Genomic DNA, 26362 nt, shown 5'->3' with positions numbered 1-26362 from the left:
CACATCCCCAGTGGGAGGTGTGCAGGAGGCAGCTGATCGATGTTTCTCTCTCATCGATGTTTCTAGCTCTCTATCACTCTCCCTTCCTCTCTGTAAAGTATCAATAAAATATATTAAAAAAAAAAAGAAATGCCAGCTTTGGTGCCTGGCATCCGTTAGTTATATGACAGTTTAAAAGAAATGGACTGAACCTCATATCTCTGGGCTCCCAGTTCAGTGCTGCCAGCAGTTATACATTGTTTTGAATAGTTTGTTATTATCAGTTTATTTTTACATGTAAAGAATCAAATATGACCTTTGTAGAATATGACCTCTGTAATAACTGCAGAATTATTTTCAAACGGCAACCATTACCATTTTTATGAGGTAGATTACTAGAATTTTTAAAATTTCAGATTAACATTTTGTATGCTTTTAGGTTAGCAGGAAAATCAATACTGAAAAGCATGGCATTTTGTCCCTGATGAATCTTTAGCACTGAAAATAGAATGAACTCGGGAAATTCTATCTTCTATTCACTCTAGAGAATATTCTGTTATGTTTTTCAAATAAAAGCGTAAGACCAGAATAGTTAAGGGAAGTAACTGGGCATAGAGTATTTGTTGAGTGTTGGCAGATGGTATGGCAAATGGAAGAGCCCCAATTTGTTGTGTGCACAGCCTCTTTATAATACCTAACATGTTGTAGAGTGATTAGAAAGAGCCCTTGAATTAACAAAAAAACTACACAGCTTGACTTGCTTCATGAACAGCGTGGGTCACTGATTGCTTCTGTCCTTTAATATGTGTTCTGTCTTTAAAATCTTTATTCTCCACCTCTGGGTTTGTGGTGTGTGTGTGTGTGTGTGTGTGTGTGTGTGTGTGTGTGTGTCTGTCTGTGTTGGAGGGGTTGTTAGTAAAAGGAGGTGTTGTTTGCAGAGGGGGCAGGGAAGGTCACACCAGAATCACGTGGGGACTTCCCTGCAGAGGATTATTATTGAGGTCAGTGTCATGATGGTGGCCACTGTGAGCCTCACCAGGCTCAACTATCTGGAAGAGAAACGAGATTTTGCAGTAATATGTGTCCTGAGAAGCCACTCCCAGTGGATCTGGCACCATCCATAAATCGATTTCAGTCCTGTGCTATTATTGCCAGACACCAAAGGAGTTACAAAGTACCTACAAAAATAGAGCTGAAATGCACCAAATTCTGTGACTGTCTCTCTTCCTTCACTCTTTCCTATCTTCGTTCCCTATCATTCTTTCCCAGTCTTTCTCTTCTTAGTTTCAGTTAAGCATATCTGTTTGAAGGCTTCATTTTCTCCACCAGCATCTGCTCAATCACACCAGCATTTGCCAAATTTTGTTCTGGGAGAAAATGACTTAGCTCTGTACTTGTTGAGTTTGAATGCTCTAGAATCTCTTTAAACAGCTCTTTTTTTAATTTTTTTACTTTTCCTGGAGATTGTTTAGTCGGGCGTGTGACTTTGTAGGGTAGAGGTACTTCTGTCCTTCAGAGTCCAGAGTCAGTGTAGATTGAAGTAAGCACAGAGTTTATTGATTATGTTTACTTGAATGGTCCTTGGGACCTTGCCTCATACCAAATAGACAATAGCTTCCTATTCACAGAACCCACAGACATATACATAAACTAGACATGTAAAATGTGAGCTGTTAGCTCACAGTCTGTGTCCAGACAGCCCCAAAGAAGGTGGGCTAAAGTTCCTGCCTTCTGGGGTGAGTAGGGGAGATACGGCAGGTGGACAGGCAGTGTTGGGAGGGGTGGTTAGGGAAGGGAAGTTTGGGAAATGGGAGGCTGAAGATGAGCCAGGCCAACTAAACAGGCTGCAGATTCCTGCAACTGCGGCTTTCTTGGAAGTCCGCTCTTCCAGAATCCTCTCTTGATTTTAGACAGGGAAGACAGAGGCCAGCAGGTGGCGCCAAACTGCAGCGAGGACAGGTTGAAATTGTGCATCAGAAAACGAGTGGCTTGGCTGGCTAGCTGCACAGATTTCCCCTCCGTGTTGGAATAGATTTTTAGCACCTTTTATTAAAGTTCAAAAGGTTTTCTTTTAATTTTGTTTTGCATTTTACTGTGTATTATTTTCTTCCTACAGATACATCTTTACCTTCATGCCTTCAGCTTTTGTTTGATTTAAAAAGGCTTTATCATTCCCTAAGTATGTAAATATTTTTTTCTTCTTTTTTAAAAATCTGAAGTCTACAAAGGTTTGCTTTCTTATATTTCTGTAATCGCTGTGGAATATCAGAAACAATTATAGCAATAGTTGAAGCTCCGTCTCCTCGGGCTTGTTAAATTGTTACACTTATTCAGACTCATCATTTACTTCTTGGGCTAGAGCACAGGTGCCTACATCTTGCTTTCTTGCTTTTATTTGAATTTTACATCAGAAACATTGTTGACTTGAGATGAAATCACTTGGCCATTATCTGTCACTGTCCTGGTTCCTCTGCCTTTATTTCAAGGGAGAATTTTAGAGCCATAGTTTTCTAACCTGTAAAATTAAGGATAGTAATTCCTGTCCTACCTAGTGCACAGGATTATAAGTGCTTTGTAAATTGTGATTCTATATTCAAACACATGGCTTGATCATTTTTAGGTTTGTTTTTTTTTCGGCATTTGTTCAGTATTGTTTATTCCATTAGACCACCTGGTGCTGAATTGGAAGATCAGCCTGATTTCATCCGATTCAAGTGCTGTATAGTCTTCGCCATTTTTTAAAATGTATATCTAATGTCCTTGGTACCTTTACTAAGGGATTTTATTTTTGAAAAATTTATATATAATTATTTATAAAAATATGTAGACCCTATCTATATCTATTTTTTAAATCCTCATCTGGGGATATGTTTTTCATTGTTGAGAAAAAGAGAGAGAAGAAAAGAGAGAGATTGATCTGTTGCTTTCGGTACTTGCCCCGCTGGGGATCGAACCTGCAACCTAGGTATGTGCCCTGAACCCCCAACCTTTTTGGTGTATGGGACAAGGCTCCAACAAACTGAGCCACCTGGCAGGGCCCTATTTCTATCTTTTGGATTTAAGTTTAAGACTATAATTAGCTGCTCTCACAAACCTTAGCAATTAAGGATTGTAGTTAAATGTCATGGTCGTGAAGACTGCATTTCAGTTTTGTGATCTCAATCTCTGGCTTGGTCAGCTGCTTCCGTGGAGAACTGAGCCGGCCATGACTCACTCTGGCCTGTAGCATCATGGTGGGACAGAGCTCTGAAATATACTCCCATTTTACTTCCTAATGTATATTTCACTAGCCATGTTAATAATTGAATTGTTTCTTTTGCATCCTTATAGTTTTACTTGACAACAATTTCATGTTATATTTATCAGCATTCCAATGCTGAGATAGGTCAGTAGGTAGGGCAGCATTCCTTCCAGTAATTATGCTAATGCTAGAGAATCTTGTTCCACCTCCTTGCCTAATTTAAAGGAACAGATGAAAATTAAACTAACTCTCACACATCAAGCCAATACTTCCCCTGCCCTAAATCATTTAGGGCCAGGTACCGGACAGCTAGAGACTGTCCTTTCAGTCCAAAGCCCAAGGAAATTATTGAAATTAGGTGAAGACTATTACAGAGAGGAAGGGAGAGGGATAGAGAGAGAGAGAAAAATCAATGACGAGAATAATCCCTTCCTTTTGATTATTCCTATAACTGAATATAGATCCACCATTTGGGCAATTGTATTGCCTCTGCAGGTCTGTGTGGATATAACTTTAAGCCTAAGAAAGGACAGCTACGTTCGATAAAATTTGGTTTCCTCATAGAGTAAGACTATCTGGTAAGACAGCCATGTAAATACCTGAAAATTCTCATAGTTGCTGTGTGTAAACTCTTCAGTGAACCAAGAATGAGGTGGTGATGGCAGCAACAGTGGCAGAAGGAAGATAAGCATTCCATTAGGGAGCAGTGTTGACACACTGGTTACAGTGTATGAACTGAACCTCTGAAAATGTCCCCCCCAAAGTTGTCTTCTTCTATGACACAATTATCATTAAATTTCAAAAATGCTTTCAAAATTAAGTAGTAAGTGAAAGTAAGTAAATAGAATCTTATTACTAGAAAATTCTTTTTTTTTAAAAAAAATCTATCTTTATTGATTTCAGAGAGGAAGGGAGAGGGAAAGAGAGAGAGAGAAAAATCAATGACGAGAGAGAATCATTGATCGGCTGCCTCCTGCACACCCCCCACTGATGATAGAGCCCACAACCCGGGCAAATGCCTTGACCCGGAATCGAACCCTGATCTCCTGGTTCAGTGGTCGGCAAACTCTTTAGTCACCAGAGCCAAATATCAACAGTACAACAATTGAAATTTCTTTGGAGAGCCAAATTTTTTAAACTTAAACTTCTTCTAATGCCACTTCTTCAAAATAGACTCGCCCAGGCCGTGGTATTTTGTGGAAGAGCCACACTCAAGGGGCCAAAGAGCCGCATGTGGCTCGCGAGCCGCAGTTTGACGACCATGGTCCTGGTTCATAGGTCAGTGCTCAACCACTGAGCCACACTGGTTGGGCCTGAGAAAATTCTTGGTTGTTGTTATTAAATGAATGAGAACAGTGGCACATAGCCAAATGGCATGAAAGAAAAAAGTATTTTCTTTTTGGGAAGGAATGTCTGTTATGCTCATGAATTTTCTCTAAGATTGTATTGTTTTTGTTTCACATAATCTGATGGGGGTCATAATTAGATATTTTGACTCTAGTGGCCCCTGGCTAAGATTGCATTAGAAATAGATAATAAAAATAATTCAAGAATAATTATAATACTCTTAAAAAACTCCAGTTGTCTTTTCTACTTAATATTTTCAGATGGAGCTTGAAATCAAATTTTCATGGATGGATTATCCATATTATAATCAATCCATGAAAATTTGATTTCAAGCTCCATCTGAAAATATTTGATTATTCCTATAACTGAATATAGATCCACCATTTGGGCAATCGTATTGCCCAAATTATTCCTATAACTGAATATAGATCCTATAACTGAATATCAGATGGATATAATCCATCCATAGAGGATTGAGAAGTCAACTAAGTCTCTAGGGGTAATATCTGATTTGAGGAAATTATGTGACTCCATTAATAGAACTTGAATTCTAAACCAGAACTTGTGCTTTAACCTTCTTTATATTTGGAATATTATTTAAATATATATTCAAAGTGAAATGATATTTGAGAATTAACCCTTGTAAATATCAAGTATTTAAAAGTAAATTAGCATTTACTGAGTGCTTATTCAATAAATACACTTTAGAATAATTCGTTTAATCTTTATAATAATCATTTGAGAGAAATATTATTATCCCCATTTTACATATGAACCTGAAATGTGTACATTTTAGCTATTATGAAAGGGAATAGACTTGTTATTATGTCAGAGTATGGCAAATTGGGGATTTAAGTGCAAGTATTTTTATTCATTCTGAATTTGTCTTATTTTGAATTGTTGAGAAAGCCTCATGAAAATCTGTTAATTTTTAAAAAGTTTTTATATAAATGAAAAGCTGTTAAGTGTTCATATATCTCGGCCACACAGACACGGACATTTTAAATATAAGACAATACCATCAGTGATAACTTGCTGAAGGAAGGTTTATTGAACACAAAGAATTGGCAACATTTTCTATAAGGTATTCAAATGAGTCATCTCATTAGTATGTGACAGTCTTCCAGATGAATGGGAGATACCACTATTGATGGCTAGAGGTTATATTTCAGTAACAGAAAGACAAAGGGACAGACATTTTTTTTAGACATGCTCATTTTTCTGGACAGATATATAATGCGTTTTCTTCTCGGAAAGCACTTGGCATATGCTAGCTCTTGTGTCTCAAATTAATTGCTTTGAGATTTCTCTTCCAGGGAGTGGAGCCTGGTGCTCAGTATTTTGCTGCGTTGGTCTACCTCCTCCAGAACTTTCTTAACCACTATGGCTTTGGCTGGATCTAAAAATTAAAATTTAAAAGGAGATTTTAGAGAGTTGAGAAAAGATGAATAAGATACCAATAGCTAAAGTGTGGAAGCAACCCAAGAATTCATCAATGGGTGAATGGATAAAAAAATATGGTAAAAGCATACAAGGGAATATGACTCAGCACTAAAAAGGAAGGAAATTCGCCTGGCCAGCATGGCTCAGTGGTTGAGCATTTACCTATGAACCAGGAGGTCACGGTTTGATTCCCCAGTCAGGGCACATGCCTGGGTTGCAGGCTTGATCCCCAATTGGGGGTGTGCAGGAGGCAGCCAGTCCATGATTCTCTCTCATCATTGTTATTTCTCTCTCTCCTTAACTCTTCCTCTCTGAAATCAATAAAAAGTAAAAAATAGGAAAAATAAAAAGGAAGGAAATTCTGACATGCCACAACATGGACAAATCCTGAGGATATTATGCTAAGTGAAATAACTCAGTCACAAAAGGCAAGTGCTATATGATTCTGCTTATATGAGGTACCTAGACTATGAAATTCATACAGAAAGTAGAATGGTGGTTGCCAGGGGCTGGGGAGGGGGAATGGAGAGTTGTTTAATGGGTATAGAGTTTCAGTGTTGGAAGATGAAAAGAGTTCTAGAGATAGATGGTGGTGATGGTTGCACAAGAATATGAATGTACATCATGCCACTGAACTATACACACAAAAATGGTTAAGATATGAAATTTTGTGTTTAGTATATTTTAACACAATAAACTTAAAAAATGAGTAAGAAAGTATATCAATTAAAGAAATAATAGGATTTTTATATAGGGTGAACTATGCAATAAGCACAAATACTTGGACTCATTTTTTGGTGAATTTTGATTAGCTAAAAATATGGCGACATGTTACTTTTTTAAAAATTAGCATAAAAAAGAAAAAAATTAAAAATATAAAAAAATAAAATAAAATTAGTATACATCTCTAAAGACAGACATCTAGCACTCACTGATGTCTACTGCAAATCTTTATCTACTCGTACATATAATATATAATATACTGGGAATATAAAGGCAATCAAGCTGTGCATTGAAAATGAAGTAGTATAGCATAAAAATAGAATTTACTTAATTACCTTTGACTTGACTTCCCATGTTCCCAGACCCATAATCTTTAGACTTGTAACCTCCAGACTTGCAAGCCCTGTAAACACATATTATTGAAAACATCACAAAAGAATGAGTTGGAAAGAGCCCCTTCCATTCTAAATTCCCTGTTTGTTTTATTTAGCTGTCTGCAGAGCACATTTCAGTGGGTTACATCTGCTTTAGCATCAAGAGGTGAGTCTTACATTTTCACACCGTAAATACAGGGCTTGTTGCATTGTGGTTTTGTAAGATGTGGCTAATTTGTACCTTGGCAGTAGAGTCTCATGTTTAATATTTAGCGACTATGATAATAAATGTGGTCATGTCAGTTTCCAGAGATCTGAGTTTCATGCAGATTTCAGTTTATTACTTCTCTGTAAATTATGTTACCTACCCGTCATCTCCGCCTATGAGGAGGCAGTAGGTCTCAATCTCTTTTTCCAGGAGGACCTTGATGTCCAGCAGCTGCTCGTACTCGAGTTTCTGGCCCTCGGTCTCTGTTCTGACCTGGTGCAGCTGCTCCTCCAGGGCCCCGATCTGAGCCTGGATCTGGGCCAGCTGCGCACAGTAGTTGCTTTCGGTCTCCGTCAAGGAGCACTCCAGGGACTGTTTCTGTAAGGAAACAATGAAGAGACTGAGACGGATACACACGTATACAGACTTGCTTTGACATATGACTTTCTCCTCTTGTTAGCTCTGCCTATAATTGTTGATTTCCTGTGGACACATGGTTAAGAAGACTCTGACATTCTTAAAATGAGCAAGTCTTTCTTTTTGGCAGAACAAGTCTAAAGACATTGATGTTGCTGTTTTAGCTGTTCTAGATACAATCCTATTCTCTCTTAATGTTTTAAGTTAATTACATAAAATAATATATGCATACTAGAGGCCTGGTGCACAAAATTTGTGCACAGGTAGGGTCCCTAGGACTGGCCAGCGATCAGGGCTCATCGGGGTCTTCCGGCTGCCAGCCAGGGCCTTCCTTCCCCAGCTGCCGGCTGCTGGCTGGGGCCTCCCTTCTTTCTGTGCTGCCCCCTGGTGGTCAGCGCACATCATAGCAAGCGATCGGTCTCCTGGTCAAACTCCCAAGGGGACAATTTGTATATTAGGCTTTTACATATAGATAGATATTCTCAACATGGTTAAGAGATTTAAAAATATATATACATTTATATATATTTGTATCTCAGGAAGGGAGAGGGAGAGAGAGATGGAAACATCAATGATGAGAGAAAATCATTGATTGATTGCCTGCTGCATGCCCGACACTGGGTGTGGAGTGCGCAACCCAGGCATATGCCCTGACTAGGAATTGAACTGTGACCTCCTGGTTCATAGATCAACGCTCAACCACTGATCCACGCCGGTCAGGCAATATGGTTAAGAGCTTTAAAACCAACCGGCACATAATTAAAATGATAACCTAGGAGATGGTAAGACATTGTCCTTTCCTACCGTGGCTAAGAGAGACTGAAGTTCGATTTCCAGTGTTTGCAGATTGCGCTTCATCTCAGTCAGCTCATTCCGGGCGGAGGTTGTGGCGCCCACATCCTCAGAGATCTGCTGTTGCAGCGAAGCGCTCTGGAAGGTATAAGTGAAGGAGCAACTCTTAGCTGTGAGCATCACCAAAATGCAGCAGGCTTGTTTTCTGACAAAGACTCACCTTTTCATTGAACCAGGCCTCCGCATCCCGGCGGTTCTGTTCCGCAAGTGCTTCGTATTCAGCCCGCATGTTGTTCAGCAGAACCGTGAGGTCCACCCCGGGCGCCGCGTTCATCTCCACGTTCACGTTGCCCCCAGCGGCGCACTGCAGAACTTGCATTTCCTAGAGGCAGAAAAGTGTGCAGCTCAGCTAAGCAGGGATCTCATAGAAAGTCTAGAAGCTGAGGAAGCTTAGCTTTGGAAGGGCTCTTAGCGTTCACCTGGTTCCATCTCCCAGTCTGTGCAATGAGCTCCCTGTATATTTTATATATCCTGTCCAGCAGACATAGCTTTCAATGACAGTGAACTCACTGCCTCATGGAATAGCCTGTTTCATTCTTGGAGTTTTAGTTGCTGCAGAGGTCTTTTCTGTGATCCCAATTCCAGCTCATAAACTCCAATTCATCGGTTATAGTTCTGCTGCACAGAAAACGTCTTAATTCCTTTTCCAAATGAAAGTCCTTAAAATATCTAGAATGAACCTGGCTGGTATGGCTCAGTGGTTGAGTGTGGACCTATGAACCTGGAGGTCACTGCTGGATTCCTGGTCAGGGCACATGGCTGGGTTTACAGCTTGATCCCTGGTAAGGGACGGGCAAGAGGCAGCTGATCAATGATGCTCTCTCGGCATTGATGTTTCCATCTCTCTCTCCCTCTCTGAAACCAATAAAAATTATTTTTAAAAAAACCAGAGACCTGCATTACCACCATTTGTCCACCATCCAGAACTGAAATATCATTGCTGACATGTACACATAAGGAACTGTTTGATATTGAAACTGGGACTCAAAAGAACTGTTGGCCCAGAAAGAAACTCACTACAGACTGATTCATTTGCCTTCCAGCATAACCATTATTGCTTGTCTCATTTTCGGTTCTTATAAGTGTATTTCTAGTATCACATGATCTCACTCATCTAGGGGAAATAATGAACAACATAAACTGATGAACAAAAACAGACCCGGAGACAGGGAAGCATCGATCAGACTGTCAAACCTCAGAGGGAAGGAAGGGGAGGGTGGGGGTAAGGGGGAGAGATCAACCAAAGGACTTGTATGCATGCATATAAGCCTAACCAGTGGTCACGGACAACGGGGGGGGGGGGGGGGTGGGGGCATGCGTGGGGAGGGGTTTGGGATGGGAATGGGGGATGAGGACAAATATGTGATACCTTAATCAATGAAGAAATTAGAAAAAAATTAAACAAATATATAGAATGAGTGATCTGTCATCTCTTTTTCTATTCATTTGTAGCTTAAATGTCTCCACCTCTGTGGATTTGGTCACTGTTCCACTATGAGACCAGCTTTGATGTGTTCTCCACTCAGTGATATCCTGAACTCAGCATGAACGAGGTGGAGGGGCTGAGTCTGGATAATTCTGAACAGTTGAAATAACTACGAATAAATACATATTTATGTTTCTCTATTTATACTTGCTTATAATTATAAACTTATTTATTATTAGTAAAGAAAGAACATCATCTTCTAAAGAATCCTTAGTGGTCTATTAAGCTATTAAGCTTACACAGGCCATTCTAGTGTCTTGATGGACTTTGGTGTCAAACCGATCTCCATGTGAATTTTGGTTCTGCCCTGTAGTAGCTACCTGGGAACGATGCTTCACTTCAAATCCCAATTTTCTTATCTGGAAATCGAGGCAACAAATAATATCCTTCTCTGTGTTGTTGGAAGATGTGAAACAGTAATAAGACCAACAATACTACCTGGCGTGTAAATACTAAATAAATGCTAGTCATTATGATCATTATCGTCATCAGAGAGGTTGGAATCAGTTTTGCCTATTATTTCATCCGAGGTGTGTGCTGTTGGGATGCAGTGAGTCATTCTAAGATTGTGGATGGCAGACACCACTAAGTCTGTGTACCACTGAAATAACACGGAGCGGCTGACGCCTCTGCTGCAGGAACCCTCCTCCCCACCCATGTCCCAGGCCCTGGATCAGTCCTAATGACACGAATGAGGCTTTCTTTCCTCCCTGTACCAAGTCCCTCTGGTGATTCTAGCATTCGTTCCTCCCTGGTGGTCCCCATGCCTTGTCTATCTCCAGGTGGGGTTTTTACTTCTGAGGGTTTAGGGAAATCTTCCCCAGTTCAAACAGAAAAAGATTGAAAGATGCATGGGGGTTTGTCTGTGAGTCATTAAAAAAATGAAATCAACGGCATTCAATTCATCAAACATTTGTTGAGTAACTACCAGGGGGCTATAGCCATACTTGAACCCATATATTTATACCAATGTTGTTCTTCAAATACTGAAATTTACGAGACAGCCTCATGACTAAGCAAGCTGCATTTTTAGCTTTTCTCCTTTAAGCACTTGGCTTGACTCTGAGAAGTTTTTGGCTGTTTAAAAATAGCAAATTCCTTCTCACAGAATAAAGATATTATCAGGAAACAGTGCTTCTGAAAGCATCCAGAGGTGTGTCTGGAGTAGTGGCCGTATGCTCTGATTTAGAATCTAGCTTCCCACGATGACCACTTTGGACATACACTATGTATTGGGAAGTGTAAATTTTAATGGAACCGTTTAATCCCAGTCTCATTATTTTTATAGCCACACTTATTAAGAATATGTATTAATATTAAGTACATATACTTACTGTGTGTATGGAGGAAATGTTTAAGTGTATTAAATCTGCCACTGTTATAGAGAAATTTAGATCTAGTTTTCTTAGGCAGTCCTTACAGTATTCATCTTCTATCTCATTAGATGTAATCTTTTAAGCGCATCATTTTAATTATCTATAGCTATAATTATCTAGCCAAATACTGCTCTTTAACCCTGATTGGTCTGGAAAACATGATTATTTTCCCCCCCGTGGGAAACAATGGGAGAGCAAGGGTGAATCTGTACAAAGACTTCACCACTTCTAAAGACAACTCAGGCCTCATGTCTATGTCTGATACTGGTTTGTTAAGACCAATTTCTTGTTTAAGAAGCCAAGTATGTGATCTCCTATCAGGTGGGTAGTGTGTGCAGGGGGGTGGCAAAGCGTGGACAGTCAGCTCTCACCTCTTTATGGTTCTTTTTGAGGTACGTCATCTCCTCACTCAGGGTTTCATACTGAATCTCCAGGTCTGTTCTGCACAGGGTTATTTCATCCAGGACTCTGCGCAACCCGTTGACATCACTCTCTACGCTCTGGTGAAGAGCCAGCTCATTTTCATACCTTAAAGGGTGTTAATGATTTTCCAATTTGTCACATGGTTGGAGAAATAGCTAACAATCAACGAGCAAATAGAATTTTGAGGTGCCACATTTGGCCACAAGAGACATTTTCAAAGTCTATTGTATGGTAATTATTCTTTTCTTTATTTTGACGCATTTCTTTGACAGAAAAAGAACAAGGGCATTGAACACTTCTTTTATGGCAGTTCATACTTTATATCTTGTGGCAAAAGTATAAAAAAGTAACAGCATTCTGTTTGCTTTAAACCCCAGTATTTTAATATTTAATGGAGGAATCAAAAAATAAATTCAGTTTAATGCTTCCCATTAATCTCCATGGATTCTTTCACTCTGAGAGTCTACTTACTTGAGTCTGAAGTCATCCGCTGTCAGCCTGGCATTATCAATCTGTAGAACAGCATTAGCATTGCTGGTGGTGGAAGCGATGATCTAGAAATGGGGAGTTTAATTTTAAAGGCAATTTATTACAATCAATAAAAAAGTGGTTATTTTTTAAGATTAGAAAATGGAAATAATCAAAATTAATATAGTGACCAGATAGTGACATTTTAAATGATGAGGTTAACCAAATGAATCTACTTCATGCTTATCTCTAATGCTAAATGGAAATTCCTTTTAGGAAATTACAAGTAGGGATGATAAATGCGTTTAGAATTCAGTGAGGAAAGGCAAAGAGCCTTTAGAAATGAAAGTTCATAAAAATGATTGCGGAGTGTAGTTTCTTACCTGACTTTTGAGATCATCAATTATAGGGAAGTATCTGCTGTAATCATGATCCAGACCACGGCAAGATCCAGGCCCAAACTTCTCATACCAGCCCTTGATCTTCTGCTCGAGGTCGGCGTTGGCCTCCTCCAGAGCTCGCACGTTGTCCAGGTAGGAGGCCAGGCGGTCATTGAGGTTCTGCATGGTCACCTTCTCATTCCCAGACAGGAGGCCCCCCTCATTCACCGTAAAGCCAGCACAGGAACTGCTTCCGCCTGCATTTCCTCCCAATGCGCTGCCCCCGAAGGCACAGGAGAAGCCACTTCCAATTCCAGGCAAGCTGCAAGCATTTCCAGCCCCAAAGCTGGCTCCCCCACCCGAGAGCCTGAGCGATCCCGATCCCGTGGTGGGACGGGGGCAGGCCCGCCTGGAGCCACTGGGAAGTCGAAGAGACATGGTGTCCGGGCAAGCGCGTTGCAGAGCTGTTCTCGTGAATCCCAGAATGGAGGGCCTTCTCCTCTCACCTGTTTTGTGTGCCTTTTTATAGACAATTCTCAAGTGTGTTCTGGATGATATTTTGCCTACACAGAGTAAAAGGGAGCTTGCCAGCCTCAGCAAGTTAGCATAATTGGATGATTTTTCCTAATTAGTAACTGACTTTGCTGGGCTCATTTCTGTAGGAGGGCAGCTGCCCTCAGGTTGGTGGTTATCTGAGAAATGGGTCTGGGTGGAGCAAATTTCAGGTTCCTTATTACATTTTAAAATGGTGGGTGAGTCATTCTTCACTTCCCTCCTTAGAAGATAAAACTCATCAGTCCACCACACCATAGCAATCTGGCGTCATGGTTTTGGGCTATTTATGCCGAGGCAGATTTTGATGTTTTTGAGACTTTAAAAAAATTTTATTGTTACAATTCTTTCCGCTTAAATAGGGAACAGAACTGGGATCCTGATATGCCCATCCTGGTCCTTCAAATACCAGTCCCGCCCCCATACGCACTCACCACTGTTTCCGGTGGGAAGTAACTTCCATTTTGGCTGACATGCATCATGTTTTGTTGACACTTACTTATAGTTAGGCATAGCTGCCTTCTCTTATCCATTTTGGCAATTAGGAACACGCCCCTAATTGCTGTTATGAGTTGTTGGAGTTTGGAAGGATATTAACTTATTTCCTGACCCAGCAAAATTTGAAGCAAACCTGGAAGCAAATATTTCATCTGTTTTTATCTCATTGTGGCTTAGCTTAGGTGAAAGTCATCAGTAAATTAACTATTTACTGGGTGGGGATCCCCATATATTTATTGAAAACGCTAAATATTATGGAATTTTTTGAAAAATCTGGAAATTGGCTTATGGACAAAATTTCCATGAACATTAATGTGACACTGTTATGAACATATGGATTCATTCATTCATTCATTCATTTAACAAATATTTATAAAACACCTACTATGTTCTGGGGACTCAAGATAAGTAGAATAATGCATTATTTCGTCTGTTGTGACTGGCTTCAAAGTTGTATCATGTGTCAGAATTTCTTAGTTTTTTAAAGGTTTAATAATGTTCCATTGCATTTATATACCATTTTTTTTTTTTATCCATTTAACAGTAGGCGGGCACTTGGGTTGCATCCACCTTTTGGCTATGGTGTATAATGCTGATATGAACATGGCAACCATGATTTGACTCTCTGCATGAAAACATTCTTTTGATGTAAACAAATCAAGCAGGATCCAAGAGTATAGAGCAGCCGTGGGCAAACTACAGCCCTTTGGCCGGATCCGGCCCGTTTGGCTGTTCTATCCGGCCCACGGAGCCGAAAGAGCGGAGGGTTCTCTTGCTCTCCCCTCCGCTCCTTTACTTTGAATTTATATTAGTTCACACAAACACTCCATCCATGCTTTTGTTCCGGCCCTCCGGTCCAGTTTAAGAACCCATTGCGGCCCTCGAGTCAAAAAGTTTGCCCACCCCTGGTATAGAGTAAAATGTTACAATCCTTTCTCACCTTCCTCTTTGTCTCTCCTCCTTACTCTCTCAGGCAACCACAGTTCACCATTCCAGATGTTTGTACCCTTCCAGATGGTTTTCCATGCATTTGCATACATACATGGCATGTAGACACACATGCCTAGACGAGTCATCTGTGTTATATGTATTGCCCTGTAACTTTCTTTGTTTACCTTACAGCCTTAGAGCATGAATTGGTAGGTGTCTAATGAGATGGAAACTGTTGGTTGGTCCCCCAAAATTTTAACTGGGCAATAGCTACCCACAGTAGATTACTTTCTCCACATTCTTTATAACTAATTGTGGTCATGTGATTAAGCTAGCCAATGAGATGTAAGCAGAAGTATATGGGCTAGTGTGTTCTAGATACTTCACCTAAGACACAGCTGACACAAGTCTCTGTCCCATTGTCTCCCTTTCCTCCATCCTGTTGAAATGGCTGTGGTGGCTGGGTTCCTGGGGATTCTCTGGTGCAAAGGTACCAGCCCAGCCCTGAATACCTTACCTCTGGATTTGTGTTTGGGAAAGAAATAAATTTCTATCTGTGTAAAGTCCTGTTATTTTGTTATGTTACTCTGGGCCAAACCTAATATTAAATAATTTGTTTAACCATTATTAGGAGACGCTCAGATTGCTTCCATTTTTTTTTTGCTATTATTAACAATGCTGAATATATTCATGTTTTTCTTTAGGATAGATTCCTTCAATTTTTTTTGTCAGTTATTTTTCATTGGATTTATTGAGGTTTAATATACGTAGAGTAAAATTCATCTTAAACATACAGTTCTATGAGTTTTAAGAACACATAGTCATGTAACCCCCACCAACAATCAAGATACAGAACAATTCATTAACCCTCCCCCCAAATCATCTCATATCCCTTTATAGTCAACCTCTCCCACAGCCCTGGCACCATGAAAATGTTGATCAGTTTACTATGCCTATAATCTTGTCTATTCCAGAATATCATATAGATGGAATTATATAGTATGCACTCCCAAGAAGGATTACATGCAAAAAACCTGAGAAAGGAAGAGAAGAAAAACAAAGTCTAGCCTTTTTATTTGTTAAGAACAGAACTGAATGATTTCCTTGGGTTACTTAGCCAGTGGGATTTTGCAAAGGCAGGCTTTTAAAAACAACAACCCCTGCCCCCTCATTATGGTGTCTTAGAAGGTACTCGTTGCTCCATTGTGATATTGCTTATTTTAGAGGATTTTTCTTCAACTGAGTGGACCCTCAGTGAAAGGACACTGCTGAGTTGATCTAGCTCCTCGACCATTGTTTTAATAATAGTTTCTTCTTTTGAGTCTAAAATAAAACAAAGGAAAGTTTAGTGTTCATTCTTTTTTTATATATTTTATTGATTTTATTTTATTTTATTTTATTTTTTTTTTACAGAGAGGAAGGGAGAGGGATAGACAGTCAGAAACATCGATGGGAGAGAAACATCGATCAGCTGCCTCCTGCACACCTCCTACTGGGGATGTGCCCGCAACCAAGGCACATGCCCTTGACCGAAATCGAACCTGGGACCTTTCAGTCCACAGGCCGATGCTCTATCCACTAAGCCAAACCATTTAGGGCCAGTGTTCATTCTTTATATATATATATATATATATATATATATATATATATATATATATATATATATATATTTTTTTTTTTTAAATATATTTTATTGATATTTTACAGAGAGGAAGGGAGAGGGATAGAGAGCTAGAAACATCGATGAGAGAGAAACATCGACCAGCTGCCTCCTGCACACCTCCTACTGGGGATGTGCCCGCAACCAAAGTACATGCCCTTGACCGGAATCGAACCCGGGACCCTTCAGTCCGCAGGCCAACGCTCTATCCACTGAGCCAAACCGGTTTCGGCCAGTGTTCATTCTTAACAGGTTGAAAGGTATTTAGTTACTCTGGGTAAGCGTTTTAAAAATGGTGTTTGCAAGTTTGTGGCAAATGAAATATTAATACTGTGTTTGAAGTCTATGCTTAGCAAGGCCTGGGATCTCTTTCTTTCTTGTATTTACCACTGTTTTTAGAGAAATGGGTGTTTGAAAGCATAAATAAAACATGGATTCAAACATGTAAATGTTAGGCAAGTACAGGCCTGGAGCAACGAATGTCTTCTTCTAAACATCAACTTGCCCTAGTTTTGTGGTTTAAAATAAAGTAGTTCTGCTATCAAAGCATTGAAACTGTGAAAATAATAGTGTCTAAGTAACAAAGGCATTGAGGGATGGGTTCCCCATTTCAGTAATTTCATAATTTGACCACATCTGTTCTATAAGAAAATGAAATACAAATATTAAGAACTGTCATAAGCTTACAACTATAAGTGACTTATTTAATGCAATTGCTGGAGTTTAAAAGATTTACAACAAGTGGAAATCCTCCCATACCTTTGACTTGATTTTCGCAATTTACAGGCTCACACCCCTTTGATTTGTAACATGTGGACTCGCTTTTCCTGCGAAGAGAAGAGTAAGTTATTCATTGATTTCATTCAGGAGCTCATAAATGACGATGAATTGGGAATAAAAGTTTTGGAGTTCTAGTTTCAATAAGATTCAACTTCTTATGTTTAACAGACATTAGTAAGTTTTTCATGACTTCAATACAGTGAAAAAAGCGATTAAATGGATGTTTAATCTAAGTGGATATTTATTTTTTTTAATATATTTTTTTATTGATTTCAGAGAGGAAGGGAGAAGGAGAGAGAGATAGAAACATCAATGATGAGAGAGAATCATTGATTGGCTGCCTCCTGCATGCCCCCCACTGGGGATCGAGCCTGCAACCCAGGCATGTGCCCTTGACCGGAATCTAACCTGGGACCCTTAGGTCTGCAGACTGACGCTCTATCTACTGAGCCAAGCCGGCTAGGGAATCTAAGTGGATATTTAGATTAATAGATTAAAAAAAAATTCCCTTGTGATCAGACATTATCTCCTTCATCTAGCAATATGGGGACTCCAGATTCTCATTCTGACTTTTCAGTCCATCACCTGGCCAATGAACATGGCTGGCGTGCCTACTGCACAGAAAGCACTAGAAGGGGACTATGTGCTGTAGAAAATGGAGAACCAGGATACAAGAAGTTTACATTGTTGAAAAGAACAGGAAGCACATGCAAGTGAAAAGTTACCTCTGACGTGGCATGAAAGGTAAGAGAAGTGAAAGATGAATTGTGTAATGAGCACATTGTTCGCAGGAGGGAGCCATCACTGTTAGGGTTCTTAAGAGAACACGCTGTGGAGACTGACACTAGCCTTGGAAGGTGCTAAGTCATGGTGAGACCCTGGGCAAGATTTAGTAATAGCCGCTGATTACCGAGTCCCTTTTGTGTGCAAGCCGCTGTCATAAGCACTTTCCCTACACAGTGAGGCGCTATTGTTAAAAGTGTTTCAGGGTATGAATTTGGTGTTCCCATAGTTCTACCAATAAAGAAACGGGTTGAAAGAGCTTAAGCAATGTGCTCAGATTCTCCCAAGGGTATCATTCTGGTAACTAACTAAGCAAGTAAAAAATAAAAGAGGACTTGTTAATGATGAGAAATGTACTTCAACACTAAATCACGGAAAGCCACTTGGATTAGAGGAATTGTTCAACGTTTTATAGTTAAATGTGCTATATATTAACAGACTGCAAATATTTTACAGACTTAAAAAGTTGATTTTGCTGCCTGTTTTCATTTCAACTGGATGCAATAATAACTTTCTGAGGCCATAGACAGATATGCTCTTTAGAGTAGGACAGTCTAGGATACAATATTAGTATACACGTATACTGAGAAAACCTGGTTGATGTGAGATGAATTTTTTAATAACTAGATTATGTGTTCCACGAGTTAATATTTACCTTCTGTCTCCATCTATTAATATGCAATACGTTTCAATTTCTTTTTCTAAAAATATTTTGATATCTAGAAGCTGTTCATAGTCCATCTTCTGGCCTTCGGTTTCCGTGCGGATCTGTTGGAGCTGTTCCTCCAGCGCCCCGACCTGATCCTGGATTTGCTGGAGCTGAAGGCAGTAATAGCCTTCGGTCTCTGCCAGGGAGCATTCGTAGGAATGTTTCTGAAAGAAGAACAAAGCAAGGCTTGCCTGTAGAACCCATAAATAACACGTTCCTCTTTTAAACACTCTCAAGGTGGAACGAAATATTTGTGTGGAGTCTAAATTCTTTCAATCAAAATCAGCATTAGCAAAGTTAAAAAAAATGTTTCTCCTTGAAAAAAGTTTCTTTTAAAAATTGTTTTGGGGTTTATGAGTCAGAAGTAATGCTGAGGGACAAAATTCTTGATATTTAATATTTTTATATGTATTTAATATATTAATATATATTTGATATATTTTATCTTTTCAGTTACATATACTTTGTTACCTGTTTTGTTATATGACATATGTATTTACTTATTACACACACACACATACACACACAGATATTCAAATCAGTGGTGATTCTACAAACCATGGCCACGAGGGACTGAAGTTCTATTTCCAGAGTTTGCAGGTTGCGTTTCAGTTCCATCAGCTCATTCCTGGCCACTGTGGCTGCTCCCACATCGTCAGAAATCTGCTGTTGCAGCGAAGCGCTCTGGAGCATAATTGTCAGAAGGGTTAGTGACCAGCCTGGTGGTCTATTGAACACGCAGGCCCTTGGCCTGGGTGTGTGCTTTGCCACGGACGTACCTTCTCGTTAAACCAGGCTTCGGCCTCTTTGCGGTTCTGCTCGGCCAAGTCCTCGTACTCGGCCCTCATGTTGTTCAGCAGAACAGTTAGGTCCACACCCGGGGCTGCATTCATCTCCACATTCACGTTCCCCCCGGCTGAACACTGCAGGACCTCCATTTCCTGGAGAAGGGATCAGTGTGGATATTCAAGGTGGAATTTTGATTCAAGAATCAAAAGTGCTGTGACATAAACAGTGAACCCGAGGAAGGAAATCTGATACGACACAGAGCCACCCCGCAGTGTCCTGACCTCCTCATGATTTTTCTTCAGGTAAGCCAGCTCCTCAGTCAGGGCTTCACACTGTATCTCCAGGTTGGCTGTGCACAGGGTCAGCTCATCCATCACCCTGTGCAGACCATTGATGTCGGCCTCCACGCTCTGGTGCAGTGCAAGCTCATTTTCATACCTGGAAGGCCATGGAAGAGCATGAGAATTGTAATCGCAGGCAGGTGCAAAGGGTACCTTCTTCAGACATTTCATGTACTGAAGCATGGTGTCTGTACACACTGCTGAAGCTGATTGTGATGGAACACTTTGGAATCCCCACGGATCTATGGATATTATTTTGGAGGAGTTGTTTTTCAGAGTTGATTTTTTGTCATCCAAATATGTTTAAGAGCTGAATAAAAATATGGTTCCAAGTTTACTATGGCTTTTTTTTTTATAAGGATGCATTTATTTCTTCAGTGATCTAGTCTGACTTTATAAAAACATGTTGGTTCAAGTAGGGGGGTGAGGGCACGTGCTGGGGGTGGGAGCGGCCGGGGAGAGGTCAATGGTGGGGGGGAAAGGAGACATATGTAATACTTTAAACAATAAAGAATTTAAATAAAAGAAAACTTATTTGTTTTTAAAGCAAAAAAACAAAAGATAGTTCTTTACTCCAAATGTCATTTTTTTCCCTTTGTTATAACGAATGACTTTATTTTTACCTACTTCAGCCTGAAGTCATCAGCGGTCAGTCTGGCATTGTCATTTTGTAGAACAATGCTGGCATTACAGGTGGTCACAGAAATGATCTAAATAGGGTAGATTGTGCAAAATGTTAAGTTCCAAATGTCAAGGAAAACTTCAGATTTAATGTGATTCTTCTTAACCCATCAAGTATCTATTTTAGTACAATTTTTTTCTACATTAAAAGGAATCTGGATTTTCCTTGGATAATAAATGCCTAGAACTTAAGAGCCAAAGTGTAAGCTTTATAATCATGAATAATTTTATTACTCTTGATTAAAAACTATGAGCTAAATATAGGATCAACAGGATGATTCTATTGTTTTAAAACTATTTCTTTTTCATTAATTCTACAAATTTTTATTATCAGCCTCCAGCCACTAGGAATACATCATTTATAGTTGCTAAGCACATTTGCTATTTTGTGTTGCTTTTAGATTATGGACACCTCAAATCTATAATAAAAGTATGCAAATCCATATTTCTTACCTGCCTTTTCAGATCTTCAATGACGGAGGAATATCTACTATAGTCTTGATCCAGTCCCCGGCAAGAACCAGGCCCATATCTCTCATACCAGCACTTGATCTTCTGCTCAAGGTCTGCGTTTGCTTCCTCCAGAGCTCGCACGTGGTCCAGGTAGGACGCCAGGCGGTCGTTGAGGTTCTGCATGGTCATCTTTTCATTCCCAGAGAGGAGGCCATGCTCATTTCCAAGAAAACCAGCGCAGACACCACTTCCCAGCCCTCCACCACCGCTGTAGAAACCTCCTCCAGAAGAAACGCTCCCAAGAGTACAAGAAAAGCTGCTTCCTGCGCCAGACCCACTGCACACATTCCCAGCCCCGAAGCCTGTCCCTCCACCAGACAGCCGGCCAGGACCAGCTGGAGAGCAGACCCGCCTGGATCCACTAGGAAGTCGAAAGGACATGGCGACAGCACAGCTGAGCAGCCCTTTCTCAGAGCGGAGCAAAGCCAAAGCGCACCACCCATAGTACTTACTCCCACTGGCCTTTTAAAGGGTTCCGTACGTCATTTCAGTCTTTACTATGCCGATTTATAATAAAATGTTGCTCATACTCTAATTGTTGTTTTTCATACCTGGGTGGTTGTCAATACTGTCCAGTCTGGAGGTGGAAAAGTGCCCAAGGACATCTTTCCATATGAAGAGGTGCCAGGTGGAGTAATATTGAGTCATAGCTTCAAAGGTCAAACTTAAATAGACAGCTTTTTGACCTCTGGGATAGATTCATTTCCCGCTCTATATAACAAAAATTTATTAAGTCAAATGGGAAATGTCTACTGCTTTTGTCCTGTAAATGCTTATGGAGTATCTTTATTATTATTCACGCTTTATTGAGTGTTTTCTTTCTTATTAAAATCAGATACTCTCAATATATAGTGACCCTTTGGTGGTGGGAGTTTTTTAATTGATTTTTTTAAAAACTGAAATAACAGAAGTCCTGCAGTACTTTGCTTGTCATTTTAACTAAAAAGAATGAATATGTGGCCTTGACAGAAAGTTAATTGTGTTGAGATTTCTTGGTTGAGCCCAGGAGCACAATGTCCATTCAACTAACTTCTGTCTCCACATTGTTCATTTCTCTACCTCAAAAATATTGTTTACTGCCTTTTAGTTTAAATTTATGTATTTAAGGCATCATGGATTATTGTGAGAAGTGATTATCCATGTTCATATTGATGAGTGGGGAGTTAAATAGGTGAAGAGGAGCGTTTTCGTTATTACCTAGAAAGCCAGTGATGCGGTACTCTGAATAGAAGATTAATTATCATAGCTTAGAAGGCTTTTCATTCTCTCGCCTTGATGCCATGGGAAGTTAACCTGTCTGGTTGGGCAAATGAAAATAATAATGTTGAACAGTCTCAAATGAATGTTGAGCTATTCCAATAATTAATGACTATAAAACAGTCTGCAGGGCACAAACATTTTGTAAATGTTAATTACTTAAATTATTATAATAAAGTGGCCATGTCAGAAGGGTCAGGTCTCTATCATTTATAATGGTACAAATGGATTGGTTGACTAATTATGGGTTTGGATAGCTTTAAAACTGTAATTTGTTCTGAATGAGATTTTTTTTTCAAGGTTGTGGATATTGACTAGTTTGAAAAAACCTCCAATGTTACTGTCCATAAAAGATATGGAATATTGGGTGGCCCAGAATGCATGGATTTTTTTTTTTTACCAAAATATATTTTTAACAATTTCTTATATATTTAAAAATATATATTTTATTGATTTTTTACAGAGAGGAAGGGAGAGGGATAGAGAGTTAGAAACATCAGTGAGAGAGAAACATCGATCAGCTGCCTCCTGCACACCTCCTACTGGGGATGTGCCCGCAATCAAGGTACATGCCCTTGACCGGATTCGAACCTGGGACCCTTCAGTCTGCAGGCGGATGCTCTATTCACTGAGCCAAACCGGTTAGGGCTGACCAAAATATTTTAAGATCATCAATAGAAAACTGAAATTCAGACCACTTGCCCATGTTTAGAAGAATGTGTGATGAGTTAAGAGATTCAGGGACTTATTACTGATTTTGTTGTGACCTAATCAAAATTTTAATCTTTTGCTCATATCACCCAGGAATAAAACAAGAAAAACAGAGTTGTTTGTCAGTATAATAGTTGATAATTCTTGAATTATAAGAGGTATTATGAGACTGCAAAGTATTATTAACATAAACTACTGGTCTCTAGATATTTTATAAGCAATAATTAACTTGCAGTGTTTTGTGAAATAAGTTAAGCATATATTATTAGGACCATTTTGAAGATGAGTTGACTCTGTAGCTAAGTGGCCACACAGATCACAAAACATTTTTATGTCAAAGCAAGACTGGAATGTCTGATGCTTAACTCCTCAAAATGTTGTCATCTATTATTCATACGAGCAACTCTCCTGAATTTTCTTAATCATAAATTTCTTCTAAAATAATCATTTAGCTTTAGTCCTTTCTGGAAGAGGGAGATAGGTTTAACAAATTCTCTAGGCCATTTCTATCCATGTACTAGTTTTTCTTCCCTGAGAGTGGTTATTTTATTCATGATACGTGAATTCAGCCACATATCCTTATCATTTTGTCAGAATCTATTAGATATTAGAACATTCATTATATAATGTGCATACCATACTTGAATTTAAGTTATTCAGTGTTAATGTCTGCTTATCTCTGGATGAAGTTTTTCATTACATCATCTTATTCTAATGGCCATACACTAATTTTGCCCCTGATAAATTTAGTGTTTAGCTTCAAACATGCTACACTATCTTTTGCCATTGTTTGAAATTCACATTCTGCATTTGTTAGCGGGGTTTAGAAACGTATTTCTCTTGGACATGAATGACGTTTGTTTTGTCACTAGATTTCTGTTTTTTTTCCCCCCCTGAGAATCAGATTCTAGTATGCTAACTCCTCCCACAAAATGGCTTCCCTGGTTTGTTTGGGAAGGAGATGCTGATGTCTTTGCTTAATCTAGGACTAATTGGAGTTAGAATGCACTTAGTTGTTTTTTATCCCAACCCTTTCTAAAAGGAAGGTGGGCTCATGAGGTTCTCCCTAGCATGGTTTTATGTTGTGGTTAAGCACACCAATTCTGAGCCACAGCTTTTTTATCCACTCACCTACTGATGGGTCCTTGGCTGCTTGCACATGTTGGCTATTGTAAAGGACGCTGTAGTGAACCTAAGGGTGCATATACACTTTTTTGAATTAGTGTTTTGGGTTTTTTTAAAAAAAATATTCCCAGAAGTGGAATCACTGGGTCATAAGGCAGTTTCATTTTTAATTTTTTGAGGAAACTCATATAGTTGGCTTTTTAAAAATATGTTTTTATTGATTTTTAGAGAGAGAGGAAGGGAGAGGGATAGAGAGATAGAAACATTGATGAGAGAGGAACATCATCAATCAGCTGCCTCCTGCATGGCCCCTACTGGGGATTGAGCCTGCAACCGAGGTACATGCCCTTGACCAGAATCGAACCTGGGACCCTTCTGTCCGCAGGCCAAAGCTCTATCCACTGAGCCAAACTGACGAGGGCAGGTACATATATATTTTGATGCAGTTGTAAATGGGATTATTTTCTTAGTTTCTCTTTCTGATAGTTCATTATTGGTGTATAAAAATGCAACTGAGTTCTAGATATTTATTTTATATCCTGCTACTTTATTGAATTCATTTATCAGTTCTAGTAGTTTTTTGGTGAAATCTTTAGGGTTCTCTATATACAGTGTCATGTCATTTGCAAATAATGACAGTTTTACTTCTTCCTTTCCAATTTGGGTGCCTTTTATTTCTTCTTCTTGCTGATACCTATGGCTTGGACTTACAGTACTATAATATGCAAATTGTCTCTTCGGGTGGTCGTTCGACCAGGAGACCAGGAGTTCGACCACTTGCTGTGATGTGCACTGACCACCCGGGGGTGATGGAACATGGTGGATGTTGGTGACGTGCTGCGACCTCTCACCAGCTACCTGGGGGCGGGGGTGACAGGGACGGAGGTGCGGTGAGAATGCGGGGTATCTGCTGAGCTTGCTCTCACCCCCCTGCTACCCTCCTCCAGGATGCCAGGGCTTGCACGCCGGGGAAGCCACTGCGCTGAGGTGCCAGGCACCTGTGAGGAGCCCACCCCGCACCTGCGCGGCCTCTTCTGGGTGAGCTGGGCCGCAGCCACTGGGACTGCAGGGGCCGGTTGGACTCCCCGTGGGTTCGCACAGGAGCAGGTCTGCAAGGCCGGCCGGGAGAGGGCGCGCTGCCCTCCTGGCTTCCGGGCAGCGCTGCTGGGCGCCCCAGCCCACGGTGTCTGGCCGCGCTCACCCATCTCCTCGTGGGGACTCAGGCACTGTGACTCAGGCGGAGGGGGGCACATGGGGGCCCGGGGGCCCAGGTGCTGCCCAGGACCCAGAGGTCAGCTGGGACTTGCCCTTCCGCACCAGACACTAGCGCTTTGATCGCCGGCCAGGCCTAGGGACCACACCCGTGCACGAATTTTGTGCACCGGGCCTCTAGTATTGAATAAGAATGGTGAAAGCACACATCTCTGTCTTGCTTCTGACCTTAAGGGGAAAGCCCACTGAGTATGATGTTTGGCGGTGGGATTGTCAAATGTGGATTTTATTATGTCCCTGGCAGACAGAATCCCTGATGATTTTCACAGCGAGATGTTACGTGGGCGCCTCTTCCTGGCTCTGGTGCTCTGGGCTGGGGAGCCTGGTGTGGGGTTGAGACCCCACTCTCCTCAGGGAGAACCTTTGCAGCTGAGATATCCCTCTGGGATCTCAGCCGCCACCTGTGGGAACAAAGCCAGTCCTTTTTGCATTTCCACCCTTCCTACCTGTCTCGATGTGGCTTCCTTTGTAAATTCTTGGTTAGAAGACTTCTGTTCCACTAATCTTCAGTTGTTTATTCAGGTTGGTTGTTCTATATTTTATTTTATTATTTTATTTTTTTTTAAATATATTTTTTATTGATATTTCACAGAGAGGAAGGGAGAGGGATAGAGAGTTAGAAACATCGATGAGAGAGAAACATCGATCAGCTGCCTCCTGCACACCTCCTACTGGGGATGTGCCCGCAACCCAGGTACGTGCCCTTGACCGGAATCGAACCTGGGACCCTTCAGTCCGCAGGCCGACGCTCTATCCACTGAGCCAAACCGGTTTCGGCGGTTGTTCTATATTTTAGTTGTCAGTCCAGTTTGATTCCTGGGAGGAGGTGAGAGCAGCTCCCACCTACGCTGCCACCAGTTTGGATCTCCCAATCTTTCCTCTTTCTTAAGGGAGGCAGTTATCACTGTAAAGTTCCTACTTAGTACTGCTTTGCCGCATCCCATAAGTTTTGGTAAATTGAATTTTCATTTTCATTTGTCTCAATGTATTTTTCTATTTCTCCTTTGATTTCTTTGACCCATTATTTGCTCAGGAGTATTTTGT

At 40.4% G+C, this 26362-nt stretch overlaps 2 protein-coding genes across 2 annotated transcripts; both read right to left on the bottom strand.

The window, feature by feature from the left end:
* Positions 1 to 5595: 5595 nt before the first annotated feature.
* On the bottom strand, positions 5596 to 13155 carry KRT25 (keratin 25; the record flags this gene model as incomplete). The annotated part of the gene is made up of 8 exons (XM_080680276.1): positions 5596 to 5966; positions 7069 to 7136; positions 7476 to 7693; positions 8537 to 8662; positions 8745 to 8906; positions 11818 to 11974; positions 12341 to 12423; positions 12721 to 13155. 8 exons carry the CDS (start codon positions 13153 to 13155, stop codon positions 5857 to 5859), a joined length of 1359 nt encoding a protein of 452 aa, XP_080536402.1. The 3' UTR covers positions 5596 to 5856.
* Positions 13156 to 15868: 2713 nt separating this feature from the next.
* On the bottom strand, positions 15869 to 21334 carry KRT26 (keratin 26; the record flags this gene model as incomplete). The annotated part of the gene is made up of 8 exons (XM_080680249.1): positions 15869 to 16020; positions 17117 to 17184; positions 18576 to 18793; positions 19188 to 19313; positions 19409 to 19570; positions 19700 to 19856; positions 20387 to 20469; positions 20894 to 21334. The coding sequence occupies 8 exons, from the start codon at positions 21332 to 21334 to the stop codon at positions 15869 to 15871; spliced, it is 1407 nt and encodes a 468-aa protein (XP_080536375.1).
* Between the last annotated feature and the right edge of the window lie 5028 nt (positions 21335 to 26362).

The sequence above is a fragment of the Plecotus auritus genome (assembly GCF_963455305.1).
Source record: "Plecotus auritus genome assembly, chromosome: 7".
Classification (NCBI taxonomy): domain Eukaryota; kingdom Metazoa; phylum Chordata; class Mammalia; order Chiroptera; family Vespertilionidae; genus Plecotus; species Plecotus auritus.
The sequence above is the reverse complement of the archived record's forward strand: the minus strand, read 5'-3'. Positions and strand labels throughout refer to the sequence as shown.